This window comes from Cloeon dipterum, chromosome 1 (assembly GCF_949628265.1).
Source record: "Cloeon dipterum chromosome 1, ieCloDipt1.1, whole genome shotgun sequence".
In the NCBI taxonomy this organism is placed as follows: domain Eukaryota; kingdom Metazoa; phylum Arthropoda; class Insecta; order Ephemeroptera; family Baetidae; genus Cloeon; species Cloeon dipterum.
The window spans coordinates 15987801-16010275 of NC_088786.1; the positions used below are offsets into that span (position 1 = coordinate 15987801).

The 22475-nt window shown below is 39.1% G+C and overlaps 2 protein-coding genes across 4 annotated transcripts in view; one reads left to right on the top strand and one right to left on the bottom strand.

Moving 5' to 3' along the window:
• The window catches only part of rols (rolling pebbles), a 29815-nt gene that overhangs the window by 5008 nt on the left and 2332 nt on the right, over positions 1 to 22475 (bottom strand). Inside the window, exons 1-10 of one of the 3 annotated variants that reach the window (XM_065497585.1) lie at positions 9658 to 9741; positions 3487 to 3589; positions 2848 to 2938; positions 2458 to 2562; positions 1751 to 1864; positions 1124 to 1347; positions 930 to 1056; positions 696 to 871; positions 342 to 531; positions 86 to 282 (exon numbers count right to left, since the gene is read on the bottom strand). In XM_065497585.1, the coding sequence (XP_065353657.1) occupies positions 86 to 282; positions 342 to 531; positions 696 to 871; positions 930 to 1056; positions 1124 to 1347; positions 1751 to 1864; positions 2458 to 2562; positions 2848 to 2938; positions 3487 to 3573 (1311 nt within the window). In that variant the 5' untranslated portion in view covers positions 3574 to 3589; positions 9658 to 9741. Of the gene's footprint in view, positions 1 to 85; positions 283 to 341; positions 532 to 695; positions 872 to 929; positions 1057 to 1123; positions 1348 to 1750; positions 1865 to 2457; positions 2563 to 2847; positions 2939 to 3486; positions 3590 to 9657; positions 9742 to 22475 lie in introns of those variants that run through there. The other 2 variants (XM_065497586.1, XM_065497587.1) reach the window with 2 other exon arrangements.
• On the top strand, positions 15189 to 17619 carry LOC135948389 (uncharacterized). The gene is made up of 2 exons (XM_065497621.1): positions 15189 to 15621; positions 17461 to 17619. The coding sequence occupies exons 1-2, from the start codon at positions 15342 to 15344 to the stop codon at positions 17571 to 17573; spliced, it is 393 nt and encodes a 130-aa protein (XP_065353693.1). The 5' UTR covers positions 15189 to 15341; the 3' UTR covers positions 17574 to 17619.

A 22475-nucleotide genomic window follows, 5' to 3' on the forward strand; every position in this document is an offset into this window, starting at 1 on the left:
TCGTGCACTTGCTCCTGCATGCATGCAATTATATGCTAATTATTTATAGAAACATGCAGTGGAAAAATAACATAATTATCATCACCTGCAGGTGACTTTCACTGATCAATTGTTGCCTGTAAGCCTCCATCTGCGGGGCCTGGTACAGCTGGGCTGCCAACGAGTGGACAAACTCCGGCACGAGGCAGGTAATGCTGTTGTCCGCCTGGCAAAAGTGGTAGCCGACCACCATCTGCGCCAGGGTGAACATCTCGTCGCAACGCATGTTATTTAATTGGTCGTCTAAACCGAAAATAATATTTTCTGACCAAAATTCAAAGCTGGAGAAAAACTGAAATTACCTGGATGCATGACTTGGCCTCTTCCAAAACACGATTGTTCGACTAATTGTAACAGAATTGCCGTTTTCCCTGTGCCTTGGTTGCCGATAATTAAAAATCCTTGTCCTTTTTCTGTCATCACGCCGTTTAAAAGCTGCTTATAAAGCCAATGTCTCCCTATGAATGGCGGATCGGGCTCCAGTTGCGGGATCTGAAATTTTTAACAAGGTTCGATTTCCTGTTGGATTTATTTCTCATACTGTATTTTAAATTGCAACTTTTGAACAGACTTTCGTGTGAACCTGCCGAGTGTGTGCGCGGACTCAACAAAGTGAACGAAGTGTGTAATAACAATAATCGAGCGTTTGCATCTACCTCGAAGAAGAGAGGCCTCAGCAAGGGAGCCGACGAGTGCATTAAACTTGACGTGAGCGCTGAAGAACTTTTGACGGACATTTTTTGCGACGCTTTTTCCTTTCTTATCGACCTCCTGATGGAACCGTAATGACGGTCCATTGTGTTCGAGTCGTCAGAAGAAGAAGGGTAAAAACCTAAGGATGTAAAAATTATCACTCTCGGTTGTCTACATTCAATTGATTAAAAACTCGCCTGCATACGAAAGTCTGTGTTGCGAGAGACCTCCAGAATACATCGATTCACTCGAAGATTGATCAAGGTGACAACTGTCGGTCGACTTTTTCATTGTCGAGTAAGGACTGTTTGTCGATTTTGTGTCCTAAATTAGGGCATTAATTAATTAAACATAACAAATAAACAAAGATTTAAAACTTATATTTTCTCACCATTGCTTCGATGGACGCAAGAGACATGCAGTCGTCTTGCTGGTGACGGCTCTTTGACAGATTCGGAAATTTTCGTTGCAAAGAGCCGCCCCAATTATTATTATTTGAGCCCTCTCTGAGCGGGAGGTGCGGATTATAGTCGTGATGTTCGCATTCGAAGTTGCCGGGAGTCGAAGAAGTCATTATTGGAAGGGGTCGTTTCGGGTCCAACAGATCTTCTTTGTCTACGGAGTGACAATATTCTTTTTACCAAATATTAATTTCATTAAAAAATATTGCACTAATTGTATTAAATTCACGCAAACAAAACCAAAATTTCATTCATGAGTGATATAAATATATATTAATATTTCACGCGGAAATCTTTCTGCATAAAATAAATAAACGAAAATGTATAAGGATATAAAAAGTGAGCAAAATTACACGACTATAATTTTGGTTAACCGTCTCAATAATGCATGGTTCCACGACGAAAGAAAATTATAGACGCAAAACGACGCATGCAATTAAATCTTTTAACCGCAACTGCTATTATAAATCATAACCTGAAGCGTGGGCAGATTAAATTTTTGCACTCTTAAAACATGCAACAACACGCGCATTAGCACAAATTCGAATTAGAGTTGCCTATTTGATTAACGTTGAGGCTGCTGTTGGAGCCGCCCGACCAAAAGGAGCGAATTTTTCGAAAGACCGAGGATCCCCAAGACTCGGAGGAATCTTGCTTGGCCGCTGTAGAAGCTATAAAAGCATGACGCTTCAGTAAATACACAAACAGGACAAGATCATACTCTTGTCTAATGTAAAGAATCATGTAAGTAAACAAACGCACGCACGCGGCGTGTAGACAAATTATTATTTATTGCGCCGCTCATGCTTTCACTCGAATAGAAATGAGAGATTATCAGTATATTAAGAAAAATGTACTGCATATTCATCTCTAAGAATTTTCTCTGTGGAATCAGATCGAATGAGGCGTAAATTTTATGCTCGTTCGATCACTGCTTAATTCCTGTTTAGAAAGGGGTTTGTGATATGAATTACGCGCGATACTCACTTTGTCAATTACCGATCAGAACTTGCTGCACGAGTGAAAACGAGAGTGGAGTCAAGCCGAGATAGCGAATGCTGAGATAATTTGAGAATTGGGCGTGTGAGAAAAACGTCAGAGGAGCAAGACGGCTTTCGGCCGGCGTATGTAACATACGCGCACGGGAGGCCAAAGAAAGTGAAATGCTCGTTTTCCTTGAATGAAAATCGAAGCAGCGCGCGGGCAACGAATTAATTACTCTTGGGGCGCGCTATGAGGGCAAGAGAAAAAATGACTGACTGACCTGCGAGCGGCGGGTTCTGAATCAATCTGGAACCAGACCTGGCGTTGCGACTCGACATGCCGTAGTACAGTTTGGTGCGCACCGAGGGCTCAGCGCCAGAAAAGCCTAAAACGGGACGCGAAAAATGCCAGTTAAACTTAATTAATTCCATAATTGGCGGGACGAAAAGCGCCGGCGGCCGGACGCACAATGATGATGATGAGTAATCTGCGGGAAGAGCGAGGCAAATCGCCGGCGTTCTCGAAACTCACCGCTCTTTTTATGGTCCAAACTAATGTTACCAGGAGATGAATTTTTATTCCAAGGAGACAGCGTGTGCGGCTCGCATCCAAATGAAGCCGATTTTCAGGAAATCGTGGTGAATTTGGAATTCCGCATTACTCTACTTACTTTTGGACATTACAGTGCTGGTCGAGAGCCGCGAAGACTTGGACGGCCGGGAGGGCCACAGTGACGAAGAACTCTCGCTGCTCGGCCGAGTCTGAAATTTCAAGAGGCTTAGTTGGCGAAATTCTAGCGTGTTTTCTAACGAACAGGCCGGTGTTTTTGAACAGCTCGCAAGCCGTGACTCACGCATAACTTAAAGAACAATGTCACCTTGCTTTACTTGGATTAAATCTGAGATAAAGATTCAATGTCGAGATGGATAATTTCAATTGGCTGTAGCTTACATGTAATTCTGTTTTCTAGCTGATAAAACTTGCTCGATAAGGCATATTTTAAAATACATGGACACATATTTAAATTTGACGCAAGGCTGACGCAATGAAAACATCCATTCAAGTGGATTGGAATTTGGGCCAATTCGAGTTCAATAAATCGGTGATGATGAAATCAGAGGCCCTACCTAAACATGCTGCAAATTTTGTGGCCAGGAGCTTTTTCAGCTCAAGGCTGCCGCGGGCAATTAATGTATTGAACGCGTTAAATAGGTAATTTTTACTCGTAGAAGTTGCCAATAAAACCAATCGGATCCGAGAATAGCAAGGGGATCAAACGCGCGGCCGGCGTTCCTTCGCTCTTACTCACCTGCGACGAGGTGAACGAGGCGCTGTTCCTGTGCGCGCTCTTGGAGCCCTTGGTGCTGCCCGTCGAGCTGGTCATCTCGAAGTTCATCTTTTCCTCCGAGTCCCTGGAAGCAGCAAAAAGCAGAGGCGAATGAGCAAAAAGCAGCTCTCTCGCGCAATCGGCGCCCGGAGTGACTACTACATAGGTTCCGAGCCGAGCCAAATCTCAGCCTCAGCAGCGGAGCAGACGGGGCGGCAAAAAAGCGCGTGGTCTGCGGCCGCGAGCCAGCAGCGGCGCGACTCGACTTTATTTTGGCTACACACTTTTTTTCTGTTTGCGTGCACTCGTGGTGCGTTATTTTCACGCGGAATGAATTACCCCGTCTGCCAATATCGAGGCGATGCCAAAACCCTAATTGGCCGTTATGCCACCGTGGCCCATCGAATTATCATAAAACGCCGCTTAATGGGTCGACGCGGCGCGAAATTCCGATTGTCGTCTGGCGACCAACGCGACTAAAAGCACCGAGTTGCCCTTTGTGGTGCAAGCCGCGACGGAAATTTCGATTTCGGGACTAATTTGTCGGCCCCGTCTCGGGCTATTTTTTACTGATGGCGAGAGCAGGCGAGCGAACGAGACGCGACGGCCTTAGCACATAACAAGCAATCCAAATTGCCCGTGGCGTGGGCGGCGCAGCGAGCACCCACAGGACATACCACAGCACCCAACCGGCCCATTCAAATGTGCTAGTTGGAAATAGACGCGCGCACGCCGACTAATGCGCGAGTATGCACGTATATGCGGGCCTCGATCCGACACAAATTACCCGACGTCAAAAGGAGGCTCCGTCAGGCACTCACTCAGGTTTCGAGTTTCGTGACCCGCTCGACACCTGGAGAGAATAAAATTCAAACGCGGAAGCTCGTACCGGACTCCTTACTTTCAATTCTGATTAATTGCGGATTGAAAGAAAATAATATAAAAATTTAAGAATGATTTATTATTATTATTTATTATATTAGACACCAACGGTGTACAACACAGAGTACATTATATAACGATATTATTTAACTGCAATTTCTTATATTTAGCAGCTTGAAATAAGGTAGTTGTATTATTTTTACAATTGAGGAAATGATACATGTCTATACCGCTTTCATCGCAGAATTGGCAAACACAATTAGCAGAAACATCTAGATGGAAACGTTTGTCTTTACATAACAGAAAATGATAACCATGGAAAGAGTATCTCGTAAAAACACTTCGATCTTTACAATAGGGTAGCCACCAGTTCTTGTTTGTCATAGCTGGGGTACTGTAAAAATTAGGGTGAATATTTTGTTTTTTATGCATCATATTATCCAAGAATTTAATATAAACAGGTGTGTCCGGCAGGGAGAATTTTGTCTTTAAGTCATTTACAAAATAATCAGTCTCAACTAGATCATATACAAATCTTGATTTCATTCTCTTATCGACACATAAGGCTTTCTTAAAAAATCTAGACTTAGCACACTCAAGATTATTTAAGTCTTTTAAAGTCAAGTATTTCCAGACAGCTTCAATACCATATGAGGCAACAGGAGAAATAGCTAAATCAAATAATTTTTTGGCTGTAACAATATAACTTTTTGACAAATTTTTAATTTTGCCTGTAGCAAATATTGAGGCTTTAACTCTCTTATCAATATGTTTACTAAAACATACACCTGCAGTTTGGAAAGTGACTCCTAGATAATTAATTGAAGAGCAGAAGGTAATTTTATTCTGTTTTTCCCAGTTCAAATCTACTTTGCTATAACGACCATGACCACCGGCTCTGAATTTCATGACTTGGCATTTCTTTTCGTTTAATTTTAAACATCTTATAGCTAGGTAGTCTGTAATTCTGGGCAGTAAAATGGAAAAATCATTTAAATTTTCACTTAAAAGTACAATATCATCTGCATACAAAATGCATTTAACGCCAGGGAAATCTTTCATAATATCGTTAATATCACTGATAGCAAAAATGAACAGGAAGGGTGACATGCACCCTCCTTGTTTAACCCCGTTTGACTGTAAAATTTCTTCAGAAACGGAAATACCATCATTAATTAATAGAAAATTTACGTCAAGAATTTCTGCAAGCAAGTTTAGCTCTTCAAAAGAAAAGATTTTTGTATCTACGACTTTCTTAAAGATAAATGTTCTACTAATAGAATCGAATGCTTTTTTTAAATCTAAAAATAAAGCGTACAGGGGTCTCTTATTTACAATTACTGTTGAGTGAATATGTTGAATAAGTAAATTTACAGCTTGTACAGTAGATTTCCCTTTAATAAAGCCGAATTGATTTAATGGAATATAGCTGATTAGAGAGGAATACAAACGTTTGTTAAGCATTTTGTCCAAAAGATTAAACATAGAGGAGGATAAATTGATCCCTCTATAATTGTTTACATCCTCCGGACTACCTTTGTTTTTAAATAAAAGCTTCAAATTAGAGAGTTTCCAGGAATCGGGAAAAATACCATTCTGAAGGCATATATTATAAAATTTCGTTAGTTCACTATTTAAAACTACGTTTAACTCTTTCAAACATTTATTTGTTACCAAGTCAAGCCCTGGTGCTTTCTTAATTTTTAGTTCCTTAATAGATAAATTTACTTCCTCTTCTAGGAACCATTTAACAGTAGGATTTTTAGTGTAATTTATTAATGATTTAAAATACATTTTTCAATAGTAAAAATGGGTTTAGTGAATAAACATTGTTCACCAATACCAACCAACATGGTAGACCCATTTGCAGTTCTATTTAAAGAAATTAATTTCGTTCTTTATTTTCCAACAACAAAATATTGAATTTTGTTACAAAAATTTGTCAAACATTAAAGCTACTTCTGTTGTCTCAATAGAAGTTAAAAATCAGCAGCATGATGAATGATGATCTTAATAAAATTTTCGCGGATTTTAATATTGTTTAATAGTTTTAAGAAATTCAAAAATATTAAATTTATTAATTCCATAAAATTATAAGTTTGTTACTGCTAACATTTTAATCATTTGCCAAAATATTTGTGATTTCAATAAAAACTATGAGCCTAATTATGATTGTAGATGTAAGTTCTGTGGCGAGACTTGTGAAAAATATCATATCCAAAAGTGTACAGCAAGAAAACTTACTTTGAGAGAAGCAGCGAAAATGTGTAAAAATTGATTAGCCTTTAGATGTAGAGTGTTGCACGCATATTTTGCGTTTAATAAACCATTAATTAAATAAAAACTGATTCATAAAAGCATCTTACAAAGCTGCGTAATACGTAGAATTTTAATTGAAAATCAGTTTAAAAAAATATATATTATGGAACAAATTACAGTCTAATTTCTTTAAAATTTAATTAATTTAAACCTTAAATAGAATCATATTTTAAAATCTCCTGTCATAAAATTATCCAAGGTTAAGCTGCAGCCTTCAGTATTCATACAAGATACACGGAAATGAATTCTTCTTCTAGAAATTTCGTAATAGTTTGACTTTCAGATTTTCACTTTTATAAAAAGCTCCAAATAATTCATTATCATTCTAGTTGACCCTTTACACACATATCAATCTATCTTAACCTTTCTTTTAAAAAAATGGCAAAAGGTATTAAAAATTGAATTGTTGAAAAGTGAAAATAGCGACAAACGAACAAACATTCTAAAAGTCCGTAAAACGAAGAAATCAAAACAGGCGTCGTATAACAAAAGAGTGAACAAGTTGGATCTGATCAATTACTGACTTATTTTTGTTTCGAAAATAAACAACGACAGGCGGCATTTCCTGTCAAAATGCGTGCTGACTGGTGTTCGCAACCCGAATGCAAATAATCGGGCAACCCGTCTCACGAGAATAGCCTTTGTTTGACTATCATAGCTAGTGCGAAAATAAACTCGGGTGTGCAAAAAGTCCCCTTCCGCAAATTGCTCACATCACGATTCACGACCATTCACTTTGCGCGGCACGTCTTCAGCATTTGTATCGCGCGAGCAAAATGAATAATCCGGTTGCCATGCCACCACTCGATAATGCATGCAGCAATCATACGCGGAAAATAACTCCTGCTCCGTTAATACATGTGCGATTACTAATAAGGACGGAGCATGCTCTTATGCCATTGTGTGTATTTGTGGAGGGATTATTAGGCAACCCTTACAGCCCACACGCGCTAATCAGTGTGCGTATCACATAAATTTCAGCCTAAGACAGCCGCTTTTCTTACGGCTGTGCGGTGGCGAGGACGATCGAAATACGTTCCGCGAAGGGATCAGCACACGGAGCGAGGAAGGAAACTGTTTGATCTGCGGTTTCCTTCGACAATAGCATGTTGTGCCGACCGAATCGTGCCCCTTCGCGTCTAATTCTCGTTTACGCTGCATTTAGGTTGTTAATTATCATGGAGTTGTTGAGAAACAATAACAAAGGCAGGGTCTGGTTTGCGGCGGTCTTCGCTATTGAAGGCGTGGACGAGAGGAAAAGTTCAACTCCAGCAGAGCTCCATTCACGGCAAGGAAAATAAAACTAAAATGTCTAAACTTTTGTAAAAATTGTTTCCTTACACCTGAAAAGAATTTGCGATATCTAATTGTCAAAACTCGTAACAAAAAATTATATACAATATTTCTGGGCAAGACATTCCAAAAGAACAGCATTGTTTTAAACAGACTGGTCCTGAAGCTGCTAGCAGATTTAAATATTTCTTAATTTTTCTTTTCATTTTAGCGCTATAAGTTAGTTCGAATTTTCCAAAACACTCTGATTTTGTTGAACACTTGTTGAACACTTTATCTTGTGAAATGCGTAATTATGTTAAATTAAGAGATTCGTAACAATATAACAACTTTAAATAGCTTTTATAAATAGAGATATTCGTTAAATTTAAAATTGAAATAAAATTCAATGTTATTTTAACAAATGAGGTTTTTCCACTTCAGCAAAAGACGTTGCTGTCATTTAATTCAAGAAAATTCTTACAAATACAATCAATAATATTATTACCAAGCTGTGTCAAAGATGCCCTGCTGACCCATAACAATAAACAAAAGTTGAACATAAAAATAAAGAATATATGAATTCAGATACTGTGATACTTAAAAAAAATTGTCGTTGCTTAACTCGTGTATCTCAAATTTTAACAAAATATGTAAAACGCAATATTATATTACGATCCCAAGAGTACGTAGACTAACTTGATAAACAAACTGGGGCATATTTACACATTTTTTTGGTTCTGTTGATAGCAATATGAAACACTGATTGATGCTAATCTAAAAAATTATCATAATTAATTTATCACTGAGTTTTCTTCATTAATACAAAAAATGACTTTAACATTTTAATGTGATCAGAAAAATAGCTTTCGGAAATCAACTTTTTAATTCATCACAGCTCTGCTGAGAAACCCAACTTAAGTATCAAAGTAAACCGCTAAAGCATATCTATTTTAAATGTTTATTAATTTACATGTATGTATTTTTTACTTTTTATCCCTGGGTATGCACTGTACTAGCACGAATGCTTAAACCTGGGTCACAATAACACCGCGAACGGATAACATGGGCACACCAGGCCGCACAGGAAGAGCCACTTGCCTCCGCACCGACGACTTTTTGAAACGCATTCGTCCCGCGATGCCAAAGAAAGGAAAGGTGCAAAACAAGCAAAGAATAACGCAAAAGTTTAAAGTGTAAGAAACTTATCACTGCAGAGATTTAGTTCAATTCAAGGGAAAAGAAACGAAGATGTCTAGAAGCTTTTGATGTTGCGAGGGAAGTAGCTCAAATTAATAATATTTTGTGATTGGTGGAAAGACATCTTTTGTTTTTAACTAAATAAAAAATAAAAAATTCGGTATGGAGATTTATTCTACACTGAATTTACAACTAGCAAAAAAGTCCTAAAATTCAGGATCAGATCTTTGATAAAAATATATGGAATGCATATATCGGAACAGCAGAGCAGAGAGGTAAACAAGAGAAAATTTGTCGCGCTCTCGATTGATTTTCGCCGCTCGCGTGGGCGCACACAGATTCCGCGGATTCCCCCACGCGCGCAACGAAGTTTGCCGCAAATGGAAACGCATGCAAATAAAAACGCACTCGGTTGGCGCACACAAACACGGATGGGCGCGCGCGTCGATAAAATATTGCAAGCACGGCGTGTCACTTTACCTTCTCAGGATGTGCGGGGTGGCCGAGAAGAGAGCAGATAGAAAAGTCTGTCAGATCCGCCCGCCAGTCGGCTCGGCCGGCATACTGAGAAAAGCAAAGCACTCTTCTTCACATAGTCCTCGACGACGAGTCTCAATCTAATTTTAGCGTCTTTGCCTCGTGCGTTGTATGTCAAGATACATGGCATAAAAAACAAGAGTAGACGCGCCGCACAAAAAAGAGAGAGCAGCGCGCGCAATTGCTTTTCTAAAAGTGATGCATGGTTCCTGTTTCCGGAATGGAAATATACTTGCTTTAATCAGTTCCTTGCCCCGGCCCGGCCCGGCCGCCACCGGGGGTTGATTTCTGATCGCGACCCCGAAGGGAGAAAGCGCCTCGCTCGCTCCACGTGTGCGCCACACGTCATTTCGAGACAGCATCAGCTAATGAGCGATTCATTTCCCTGATGGATTGTTAAATTTGAGCACGCTTGTCATAATGTTGTGTTGAGGGGTTAAACGAGTTGAAAATGATTTGTATTCATCGTAGTTCAAAGCACGTGATGATTTTTTCAATTTGTCCTTAAATGCATTTAAAAATGTTTTTGCATCACGATAAATTTTAACAATGATTTAATGCTGTGAAATTTGGTCATTTTGACCGATAATTTATCAATTTCTTTTTAGGTTGCTTTTAATAGTTGGTTTTACAGATTTTTCTTAGTCCGAAAGGTTGACAATTTTTAATTATGTTTAACTCTCCATTTTTAGCCTAAATCAGGACTATTTTAATTGCTTTTGAATCAAACGAGAAAACTCAAAATTAAGATCCGATTCAGAGTGACCTCAGATAAGAACTCCATAGACAAACTGTTTAATTTCTCGGGAATATTTGGCAAAACTGTTACTTGGTCCTAATTTGATTATTGCACATTGTTGAGATCATTATTCAAACCAACAATTTGATCAACTGCATATTATAGTAAGCAATTTAAATTAATTTCAACTTTTTTCCTGTGCCAACCCACTTTGAAAGAATATAAATTTCTGAAGAATATAATAAAGAAATTCACTCAACACATCAAAATCATCTAGACGCGAGAAACAAGAACCTATTATGATAAAAATGTATTGGAACAGGGGAGCACAAAAAGATAACAATTCAAAAAATATTTGTTCGGGCTCCACTGCCTGACTAGGTCTCTATTGTAGGTCTATCGGGTTATGTGTGTACAATTATTTTAAGAGAATTAGAGATTGATTATAAAAAGGATATTAAAATATCTAATATTGGGAGAAACTCAAAAATTGCAATGTAATTAGTACCATATTAGTTCCTTTCCTTCAAGATGCAGGCATGGAAGATTAATAAAGAAATAACGAATTATATATAAAAATAACATCCTCAAAATAGAATTACGACGAAATTCTTTGAAAATTTCTCCTTGCATATATTTCACTTTTTTGCTTCTTTTATTTTTAGCCAAGAAGTGTCGTTACTCAACACAGACGGCCTTTTGTTAACAATCAGGCCAAAGGTATAATGAGCAAAGCGATTAATATGTATTTCCCAACAAACAACAGAATAAATCCGAGCTTTGGGTGCCGCCGCAAAGGCTATAAATAAGATCTGTGCGGGGAATTTGGACAAATGACTGGAATTTCTAAACAGAAATGTCAACTGTAGTAACGCGGCGGCGGCGGCGGCGTCGGACGGGCTGAAAAAGGAGCCAATGCTCATTGTCTCACGTGTGCAGCGCGTTTCTTTTCAAACGACGGCAGACAGACGTGAAACCGAGCGAGAGACAAATTAATAAAAAGCGCCGATTGCGCTGTGCGCCGCGTGTATAATATCATTCCTCGAACGACTCGTCTTTCTGGCTTTAGAGAATAGAAGCGCCGCACACTGCAAACTGCGCACTTATTCGCAATAAAAAATACGCGCAGTATAAAACCATTGGTAATAATTCCTGGTGCATTCCTCTCGCACAAGTAGTTGCGATTGCCAAGTCCTGTTGGTTTGATAAGCAAAAGTTGGCAGAAAAGTGGCAGGAATAGTGAGTGACGTTGTCCCGTCACCGTCTCTCCCACGGTTGTGTTTCGATCATTTTGGCCCATTGCTCCCAAGCAACTTGGTCACGCAATTAGGTTGCATTATATTTGCGAGAAACTCAAGTACGACATAAAATACGCAGTGTGGGAAAATGCGGAATCATCCTGAAACTCATACAAAATGCAGCATTTACCTTGAGCTATTTCAAAAATTTCCACCTCCAATTATCTTTGTGAAATTTGAAAGTCAAGCAATAATTTAAATGTCGATGAAAAACGGAACAAAAATATTTTAAGTTGACGTGTGAATTAAAATAATTTTTCCAGCATAAAATATTTTTAAACCCTATCAGTTGGTTTATTTGTCGGGAATTCCGACTAAAATACTCGTTTACGGAATTCAATTCTGTAAATAAGAAAGGTGTGGTTTTTTTATCTGTTGCTAGCATTCTTTGTAGCAGTGGAGAAATCCAACCAGGACATGCATTTTAAGCCAAATCTTAAATCTAAAATCAACAATCTGAATGTAAAGTGAACTTTATCAAAACTCAATATATTTTTACAAACTCAAAAAGATTAAGTTAATTTAGTGAAAGTTACATGCATGTGAAAAAATATTCCCATCAATTCTCACGAGAATATTTGCACTATAATTACAGCTGGAATAAATTATTCGACTGCCGGAAAACTTCTCATGTTTGCATTAAGTATTTTGCAACATTTTTTTCTGCTGGTTTTATTTTTGTACAAAACGCAGTTCAAGGTTCGTGCGAGCAAGCATTTATACATGTTTTTCTCTACGCACATAACCCACATTCGGCACGCAAATTGACTTAAAAGTGCAAACTGTTGTGTATCGCACACATGCAGAGCGACGCCAGCTCACTCGCGGGTTAATGAAGACGAGGCAAGGCCAGCCACCTACCAGCATAGTAATAAGCTCAGGGAGCATCTTTTTATCGCGCTCGCTCGGTGGAAAGGTCACTTGTCTTGCTATCCGCGCAGACCACCAATACCCAGCATCAGCAGTAGCCGATTCCAATTTTTAAGCTGCAGAATGCGGAAAAACAAGCCCTCTAAACATGGTGCTTCCGCGTGACAAATTTATTTGCTTTTGGACCTTATGGAAGTGAAGAATTAATTCCTATTAAATAGTTTCTGCGAATCTTTGAGGCGAGATGTTTGCACACTAGATAAGAGTTGTTGTGTTTGGGAATAATTTCCTAGAAGGAGTGCGTCTGTTTGTTAAAGGATTACACTGCGACCTCTGAATAAATTGCGTTCTTTAAATTTACGAAAGGGTTTTCTTTCATATTTAATTTGATATCCTGATGTATTTCCAAATTTGTAGCACAGCTGACTCGAATGCTCCTCAAATCTGCTTTTTTTCTCAATACTTTATTGACATAATCCTTGTAATAAAGTGTTTTTAACTTTCCCTTCATTCACATTTTAATACAAATTTTTTTAAAATGCTAGTCTGAGCCTTTTCTGTCAAAGTTCTTTAAACGTTCCCTTTGAATATCAAATTATATTGATGGATTATCTTGAAATTTTTTTTGCAACTTCAAGCAGAATTTAATTACTGTTTTTTGCAATCTGCAAAGAGAAAAACAAGAAAGTCGTCTCGCCATTACCATCTTCAAGCATAAACAAACCTTTCCTAATCAGCTGACTCTGTGTGCAATTGCTGAATTCGACTCAAGCTTGACATCAACCGGCAGCATTCATCATTGTGTGCTCGCGCCGCTCAATGGTTCTGCCATATATATGCTTTATATGGGTTACACCACCATAACTTACATTGTCACTAATCTCGTCGACAGTGTGCGTTGCGAGCAAAAAGCGCGGCCTTATTTGAGAGCAATCCTCGTGTGTGCAACAACATGCAGTGCCGACTTATGTAACTCGAGCATAAACACATGACCGCGTCTACTGCGGTGTATATTGTGTCTAAAAATGTGCAACGAGAAAATGTGTGTCTCTCTCGCGTTGCACACGTGAGAGCACCGTACGACCGACGGATTTTAGTGTTTGTGTCTCTTTATCAAGTTCAATGCCCCTGCTCTTACTGCGTGTGTTGTATTGCGATGCCGCTTTTCTAGTTGTTCTTTTTTGAACCTAACGCAGCATGCCACGTCCTTATTTTCTTTCCTCTTGATCGCGCGAGCTTTCTGGACCAGATTCCAGAACGTCAATTAGGTGCGTCCACACGAATTGGGACACAATGGGACAGGCGATGTTCTTCATCCAGACACGCTGCTTCTCACTCAGCGGCTCCAACTCATTTGGGCTGATTGCATTTTCGAGAGTTTATTCATTCGATTCAATGGGTTAAGGGGGTGAATTGCTAGCGGACTAAACGAACCCTCCAGTCATTTCGAGAATGTGATTCAGATTTGACTCGGGATTAGGACCAAAATAAATCTTGTTGTTGGGGAATTCGGTTTAGAGAATGTACACTTATTTTTCATCTAAAAAAGCAGTCTTGACCTTCGCTGTCTCATTTGTGATTCATACAGGTATCCCATCCTCTATACCATTAAATCGTGCAGCAAAAAATAAAATGAAAGTCCTAAAGCTCCAGTGTTTTACAATTTCATTTCAAAGAGATTTGCCAATCCAACTAAATGTTAGGAAACGTATGTATATGATAGATTAGAGTCAAAGAAAAGAGGTTAATGCACATTTAATAAAAACCAATCGATTAATAAATGGCTAATTTTCTCGGCACTATTTTGAATTACTATTAGGGCTATGGATGAAATTTTCGCGAAAAATTCGAGTTCCACGTTTTCCGTGCTGTTTACTGTTTTGGCCCTGTTAGTTATATTTTTAAAAAGAGCACTCAGCTTGTCCAAATATATGAAATGAAGACTCGCCTATAAACTGGCTGACACTAGCTTCTTTATTGATGATTTGGCTGCTAGATTCTCTCTGCCTCACACTGAAAATTACAGTAAATTTATCCAAAACCAGTGTTCAAGATCTTGAACACTAGTCTTGAAAAAAGCGAAAAAGTAGTCTGCTCTAAGTGTGCACGTTTTTTGTTGAAAGGAATTCATGTGAATATTTGCTGCAGTAAAATGTACAAATTTTGCCCTCTTGAAAGTAGAAAGGCACATTCATGCGCACATACATATTATTTGAAATAATGAGCGAAGCTTCACATAAGTCCTTCTTCTTCGTCAGTATAATAAAACTACTATAAAAAGAACGGAGACCTAAATCTCGTCTCTCGGCAAAAGTGCAGCTGAAAATGGCTCATGAAAGCGCTTGAGATCTGCGAACGTGAAAAGCCAAGGCCAGGCAGAAGCATTCACTTTCAATTTCTAACTTTGTATGAGCCGGCCGCGCCTCGCAAAAGCAACGAACAAAAAAGAAATAACTAAGTTCACGTTGTGGTTTTATTTCTCGACCGTCATAAAATTCGTAAAGAGAAAAAGCAAGTCAGGTAGTGACAGGAACGATTTTTCCTCGAGCAACCGAACGCGGTGTAATTATTCCCGCGAGTAATTTGATAATTCGCTGATGCTGCGATAAGGCAGCGAGCGACTACTGATTTTCTTATCTTTAAGTCCACGTTGCGGCTTTCGACACATCTGCTGAGCCAGCAATAGGCAAAAAGAACACACGAGTTTGTCGCCCAAAAATATGGACGCTGCTGACCTTCTGGCCGGTCTGGACGACGGAGGGCTCGACGAACCCCTGTCGCCCGAGAAGAGTGGTGAGCTGAACGAGATCCTGAAGAGAATCAAGGATCAAATGGCCGGCATGTCCGAGGACGAACGCGAACAGCTGCGAGGCGGCTTTATGGAAAATCTGGCCAATAAGGTGCGGATGGCGGCGGAGTCGGAGGCGCAAAGGGGCATTGCCAGCCAGAACCAAGGACTGCTTCTCCTCGGCGCGCTCCTTGTGCTCTTTTCACTTTTTGGTGAGACCAATTTTCGTTTGAGGGCAATAATTGCGATTTTTTTCTAAATTATTAAACTCTGCCTGTGATCACACTTTGCATCTCTCGTAAGGAAATCGATCTGTTCTCTATAGCAATCGTCCTAATCTAGATTTAAGGTAGAACTAATTTATTCAAAAGTGAAAAATCTGTATTTTTAATCAATACAAAGGGCTTAAATTATATTTCAATATACTGGCCGAGCAATCTTAGGAAAACATTCTCATTCCATTTTGAATTTTATTTTTCTAATTAAATAATCTTATCAATTATACCACCGGTCTGGCTATTATACCATAAATTCCTTAGCAGGCTAAATTGCAGTTTAAACTTCATTGTAACATTTATACAACACGTGCTAAGTAAGTTCTGTAAACTTTCAAATTAAATGAAAAGTTGACGGATATTTAAAAGCTTTAAATAAAATTGGCTTATCAGTATTTTTAAAATTCCAAACTAAGACAATGGCTTTAATCCACGTGAATTTGTTACCAGGAAGGGTGGATTTTAGTTCTAAAAGTGATCAATTGAAGAGAAATATAATCTCGCGCGTTCTCGTACTGTACAGCAGCTGTTTCGCCCTCAGGCCTCAGATCATCAGTAATTTACCTACGAAGCAAAATCTACCCCACAGAATTAACTGTAGAGAATTCTGAACCATTGATAATTTAAAACAGTTGACGGTATTATTTACTCTATGCTGATTGTGAGCACAAAGGACAAAGTGAGCAAGTGATGAAACTCAGTGAGCGTCGGCTATCTCCATCCCTGCATCACAACGCTTTTTTTTCAAAAATTTCAATCCCAAAAAACAATACAATCCTTTTAAACAAGACTAGGCAGCCTATTTGAAATTTCTTTATGTACATACAACAAACACAATTTAATTATTGAGTAATTGGAAGATCTCATTAAGTATATTATCTATTGTTTCACACGGTTGAGTGGTTTTCCTGCGCAGGGAGGTCAAATAAGGCACGTCATAAGTACATTCTCGATCGCTTCATGACGAATGTGAATTCAGCAAATAACAATCAGAAGAGACAGCCGATCGTGAGAGAAACTCAAAATAGAATAAACTCCGAGTGAAGGAATCGAAAGCAGCACGCTTTTCACAAGTTTGCATTCAAATATAATAGCTTATTTTTCTGGACGAGAGACTTTCTTGCAATAAGAGCAATCTGAACCGTGATTTGTTTTATTCCCCAACGACGGCAAATCGTAAAAATGTGAAATTAATGCGATTCGGATGGGAAACCTGACTTCTTATTTTTGACTTTATGTGCCTCAGCATTTGAATTATACGTCAGTTGCACCGGAGAAGTAAATATCGAGGGGAAATTTCTCCGCAGTTCAGATTTCACCCACACTTGGAGACAATGGAGCGCATTTCAATGCTAATTTGCGGTAGTTTTAGCATAAAGAGCGGCCTCTTGGCACAGAAACTAGGAAAAGTTGATGTTTTTTTTTACATAAAGAGATAAAGTGGCGACTCATTTATTACGAAAGGCGATACATTATACGAATCAGCTGTTTGATTTGAAAGTACTTTGTTTTCTTTTGTTCTACACTTCTGCACTGTTCAAATCAGTTATGAAAGAGCAAATTTTTTGTTGATTTTGCGTTTTGACATACGAGGACGAATTATGAAAACGCCTCTGTTTCGAGGGCCGTGTGTTGCAAAGTTTGCCAGGTCGCGCAAATTTTTCACGCAGACCAGTTTGTCCCAATGAATACTTGTTTTCTCTATGCAAATAAGTTTGCAAAAAGTGACTCACACACTCTGTTGCCGCGGGAGATTACATTGTGATTTTTTTGCAGGGCTGGTCGGCTACACGATCTACCAATACGTGAACAAGCAGGAAAACAAAAAGTCCACCAGAGTCAAAAGCAAGAAGCAACTAAAGCAGCAGAAGCAGCGCAAAGAGAAGTGAGAGACTGTGCGCAACAGGCGAATATAATAAAAGGCACTAAAGTTCATCTGACGCCTCTCTTTCTAATCCACCCAGTCAAATACAGAGTCAGTTTTCATCAATCAAGTCTGGCGTGAGGCAGAAATGAGGCTCATTAACACGGCGAAGAGAGCCAGATGGCGTGTGCGCGCGCGGAGGAAGGCTTCTCCCACAGGGGCAAGGCTATTCGTCAAATCTAATTGCATAGGCACCTGTTGTCACTTAATTTATTGCTCGCTGGCCACGCTAGTCGATGCTGAAAGTAACAGCCTTGGACGATCGAGATTTGAGATCGTGCTCGCGCCGGACGTTAAGAAGGATCTCTCAGCCCTGCATATCGATCGTCAAGTTCAGTCGAGTAATTACTCGAGATCCGCAATGAAAATCACGACAACCAACAGTTGCCATGCAACTCAGGAACAGTTGTTGCATTATTTTTTGCCACCGACTGCACTACTGTTGGATTTTTTCACGGATGCCGAGGTCTTTCCGGTGCGCGCATTGGTCAGCACACACGATTCTTTTTGTCATTTTGACCTTTATATTTATCCGCGCTGTTCGGGCCGTCGGGAAGCCTGCACGCTATACATTTTACTCGGCGCGTTTCCGGAAGAGACTCATCATCATCATCTGGTCTTTTTTATTTCCGTGGGAGCTGACGCAGCCTCTCTCTCAAATTGAGCTGCACTGTCGATGTAACAGTACTGGCAATTATTCGCGTGAACGCAAGTGCGTCTTGCCTTTTTGTCGACCGGTGAAATTTTTAGCACCTCGATTAAAAGTGTGTGTTGAGCAATTTCCAGGAAAATCAATTCCAAGCAGCATTTGCGAAATTTCATACTTGAAATAAATCGACGGGATTTTAAGCTTTTTGTTGGGAAATCATGTGTTTATGAAGTTAACACTTACTTAATAGCTTTTTTGTAATGAGAAAATTTGCACGATTTGAAATCTAGTTATGTATTGAACTTTAATTTGATGAATTACTCTATTCATCAAGATTGGTAGCAAGTGAAAATTTGAATTAAAAAGTGTTTTCATTTTTTGTCTTTTAAATTACTTAGATGGGGGTGAGATGGTGATCTGGTGCCAATAATAGAGTGTATCCAGACTCGCAGGGTTTGAAGGAGGTTCAGAGTGCAACTCCACGGTAACAATGTTAAATTTGTTAATTTCTCAAATTTTCTATCACCTAAACTTGCAAAAATAAATCACTCTATCAATTAAGCAGCTGGTTGAACATTCGAGAAAAGCTTTGAAGAATTGATGCCAACAATTTTACTGCATTCTTTCAACTTGACAATTGAATGAGGTTGATATTGACTTTGGCCAGAAACAAAGGACAGGCACGCCAACTGCTGTCAGCGAAAGTGATCGGAGCTTCCTCTCCGAATAATTATAAGCGCTGCACTTCCATTGTCAGCGGCCGAGCGAAATTTCTCCGAATGCGCACCACCATACCAGGTTCTCTATTTCAAGCGCAGCGATGTGCGCGTTTTGATTCTATTTTCAAAGGTTACATGAAATCCTTGGACTCTGGCATAAGCGTGTCAATAGGGTGCCGTTCATCACTAGCTCACAATGCGCGCTTTTATATAACGTTGCGCGTGTCTAATAAACCATCCATTATGCTCTCTTTGAGAGTCTATAAGTAAATGAATTCAAAAGCAAGGTTTTTGTGCAATTGCGGTATCCCATTGGAGTGGCGTCATCATAGTTTAAAAAAACCTGGGATTGTTAAAGAAAAAAACACTGCAGGCAAATTGTTGAACAGGTTGGTTTGTTTATGTTTTTATAGATTTCTCCTGAAGGCAATAATGAAAATGAAGCAAATATTGTGAAAATTGAAGCATTGAAGGAGACGCATAGCTGTTTTTAATTAGATAAAATAAATATAAAAATAATAAATAAAAAATAAAATTTTTATCAGAATATTAAAAAAATCAAAGTCGATAATGTGGCCTTTAATATCCAAATAAAAACCTGAGGCGATCCTTGGACGTTAGTCGTCACATCTTTCAAAATGCTTAGAAAACGCTGAAAGTGGCACCTACGGTTTGCAGCTTAGAGATGCAGTCTTTTGTCAATTCATCGAAGGCAGGCTGCGTGAAAAGAGAAATCTGCTGGTTAGATGGTCATTATCGCCAATGTGTTAGTGCCGATTTTGTGTCAGCAAGACAATTGCAGCGCTCGAGAAAACGCGCCAAAACCGTTTTCCTATATTTATTTTATGCAGCTCTCGCGGTGTGGCTCGCTTTTTATCTATCCTATATTTGCTTTTTCAGTTAGTCACGCGGCGTGCAGTGCACGTATGTATTTTTCCATTTATCCGTGGGTGCAGCCCGAAGAGTTAACCCAGCACATTGAGAGAGAGAGAGAGAGAGAGAGAGAGAGAGAGAGAGAGAGAGAGAGAGACGCACAAGGCGTGAGTGTTGTTATAGCTATTTGCATCAGCACTCTTGGGTGAATTCCGCCTGCTCCATATGGCAAACACGGCAATCGTCATAATCTTGGCAGCGCGTCGTCACGATTAGGCGGCACTTACACGTGTAACGCCTGACTCTACAAAATGTTTATTACGTGAGTGTTTCTCGCAACTAATGCTCAACGATCTTTCGAAGGATTACTCGTATCCTTCACAACTCGCGGCGAAGCGATTAAAGCGAAATTGCTCGGTCTCTGAACCTGCCAAGAAATACCGCGTAATAATCTGCTGGGAATTGTCAAACTGAGTGATGCAGATTACAAAAATATCAAAGTTGCAAGAAAAGTACGTGCGAGCAATGCTTAAAAGTTTTGGCTTATTTCGACAGGCGTTCGATTTGTTGATCTAACTCGATGTTTTTCTCTTTATATCGGGGTCAGTGTCAAAGCATTATTTGTGGTTTTGTTTTGATGATTTTTTAATATCAACAGTTTTTATTAGATCAAACAAATAACAGTTAATTTCATCAAGTGAAGAAATAAATAGGATTAAAGTTTATACAGAGAACACTAAAATTACGTAGTTTATTAATTCTAAATTTTGCTACTCATGCCAACAGCAAAATCTATTTTTGTTAAATCACGTCCACCTATACATTTTTTTTATGAATCCAAGCTTATCTTTGATGACCTGATTGCTTATGTGCATATTTGAGTAGAGATAAAGCTTAATGCGTTGGAAATGAATGTTCACTGATCGCAAAAGTCGTGTATTCCGATTTACGACGATGTTTTTGGTCATCAGACCTTGTTTAACAGGTCGAAAAAGGACATGCAGGATTAGCAGTTAATTAAAAATTGACCCTCCACCACCATCAATTCGCCCACATTCGCCTCGATTGGAATGAGGCTCCGGCACAACACAACAATTATTATAAAATTCAATGAAAGTAGTTAGAATCGAGCGGCGCTTTTTGTTCTGCTCGAGGGGCTTTGAATAAAGGTACACGCCGTCGATTATTATAATGGATCGAAGTCAACCTTGTTTGTTTATGTGTGTGTGTACGCGAGCCGATTTTAGCAAACGTAGTCCATAATAGCGAGTGGCGTTTTGTTGCCGAGAGTGTGTGAAGGAGGCGAGCGCAGACAATAAAATAAATACCCACCCGCCCAAACTGCTCTCGGCGCGCGGGGCACAGCAATAAATTCATGTTCTCATCAGCAATTCGTGCTGTGACGTTTGTGAGTTTCCATTTCGCACGTGTCCAAATAAAAGGGCCATTTGTTAATTCCCTCGTGACCAAGTCGATGCACCCACGCGTCCGCCGCCGCCGCCGAAAAAGGCGATTCAAAACCCGGAGAAGTGCGCCCCATTTCGGGGTTTTCACTCTCTGCATTTCCGTTGGCACTACTTTCTCTTTCTTCCAACCACCTTTCGCGGAGACAGGTGACCCTGAACCTTTCGACCCTGACTTAATACGAAATTGGACCGGCTCGTTGATGAAGCGATTAGCATTCATTAAGGAGCTTTTTTCGTTCCTTCAATGGAGGTGAGTCAGTCTTCGCGCGTCTGTTTCTGCGTTGACACAAATTTCGACGCTCGCGTTGTTGACCTTTACCGACAAGTGCGTGTATGCTGCTCGCACTCAGTCAGATTGCGTTTTTTTATCAAGTTCAGCGGGCTGCGCTGACTCATCATTGATGTTAAGTAATATTTTTTGCATATTTGATTGTAATAAAAAATACAGTTCTTTAAGTGGAAATTTTAAAGGTATTAAATTAAGTTTTATGCGAATTTTTGTCAATAAAAATTCAGTACGAGAACATGGTATTTTATAGCTCCTTTCAAAATTTCACTCATTGCCATTCAACCTGAGTAAATTCTCGCAGAGCTGAGAAATTACGTAAATTTTGATTTAGTAAAAAAGTCAGTCGATTGAATCGGAATATAATGTTTGTCGAATCAAGCAAAACCACACTCTAAATTTTGCATTATAATAGAGAGCTAATTAATGATTAATCCTAAAAATAGAATATAGTATTTACGTAGTTTCTCGAAAATAGGCTCGTCGCGATCACTCCAATGGTTTATGACTTGCATGCGAGGGAATTTCCACATTTTGCGTAACAAATTCCGATTTAAGTAAGCACTCGCTGCTTGAAAAACACTCAACCGTTGGAGCAATTTAGGCATTTTTTTAGCCTAAAACAAATTTTAAAAAAATGACTAATGCAATAAAGCCAAATGTCACAGAATCAAACTCACAAGAAACAATTGAGTTGACTATTCTGAGAGATAAAAATTTTTGTTTTTATTTCATCGGAAAAATCATTTATATTTAAAGTTAAGACACTCCAATTGATTATTTTCCATCAACTTTGATTTAAAGCACTCTGTGTCTTTCAATATTGAATGATTAGCGTCTTCTTAAAAATTTATTGCTTTCAACATGTCAGTCA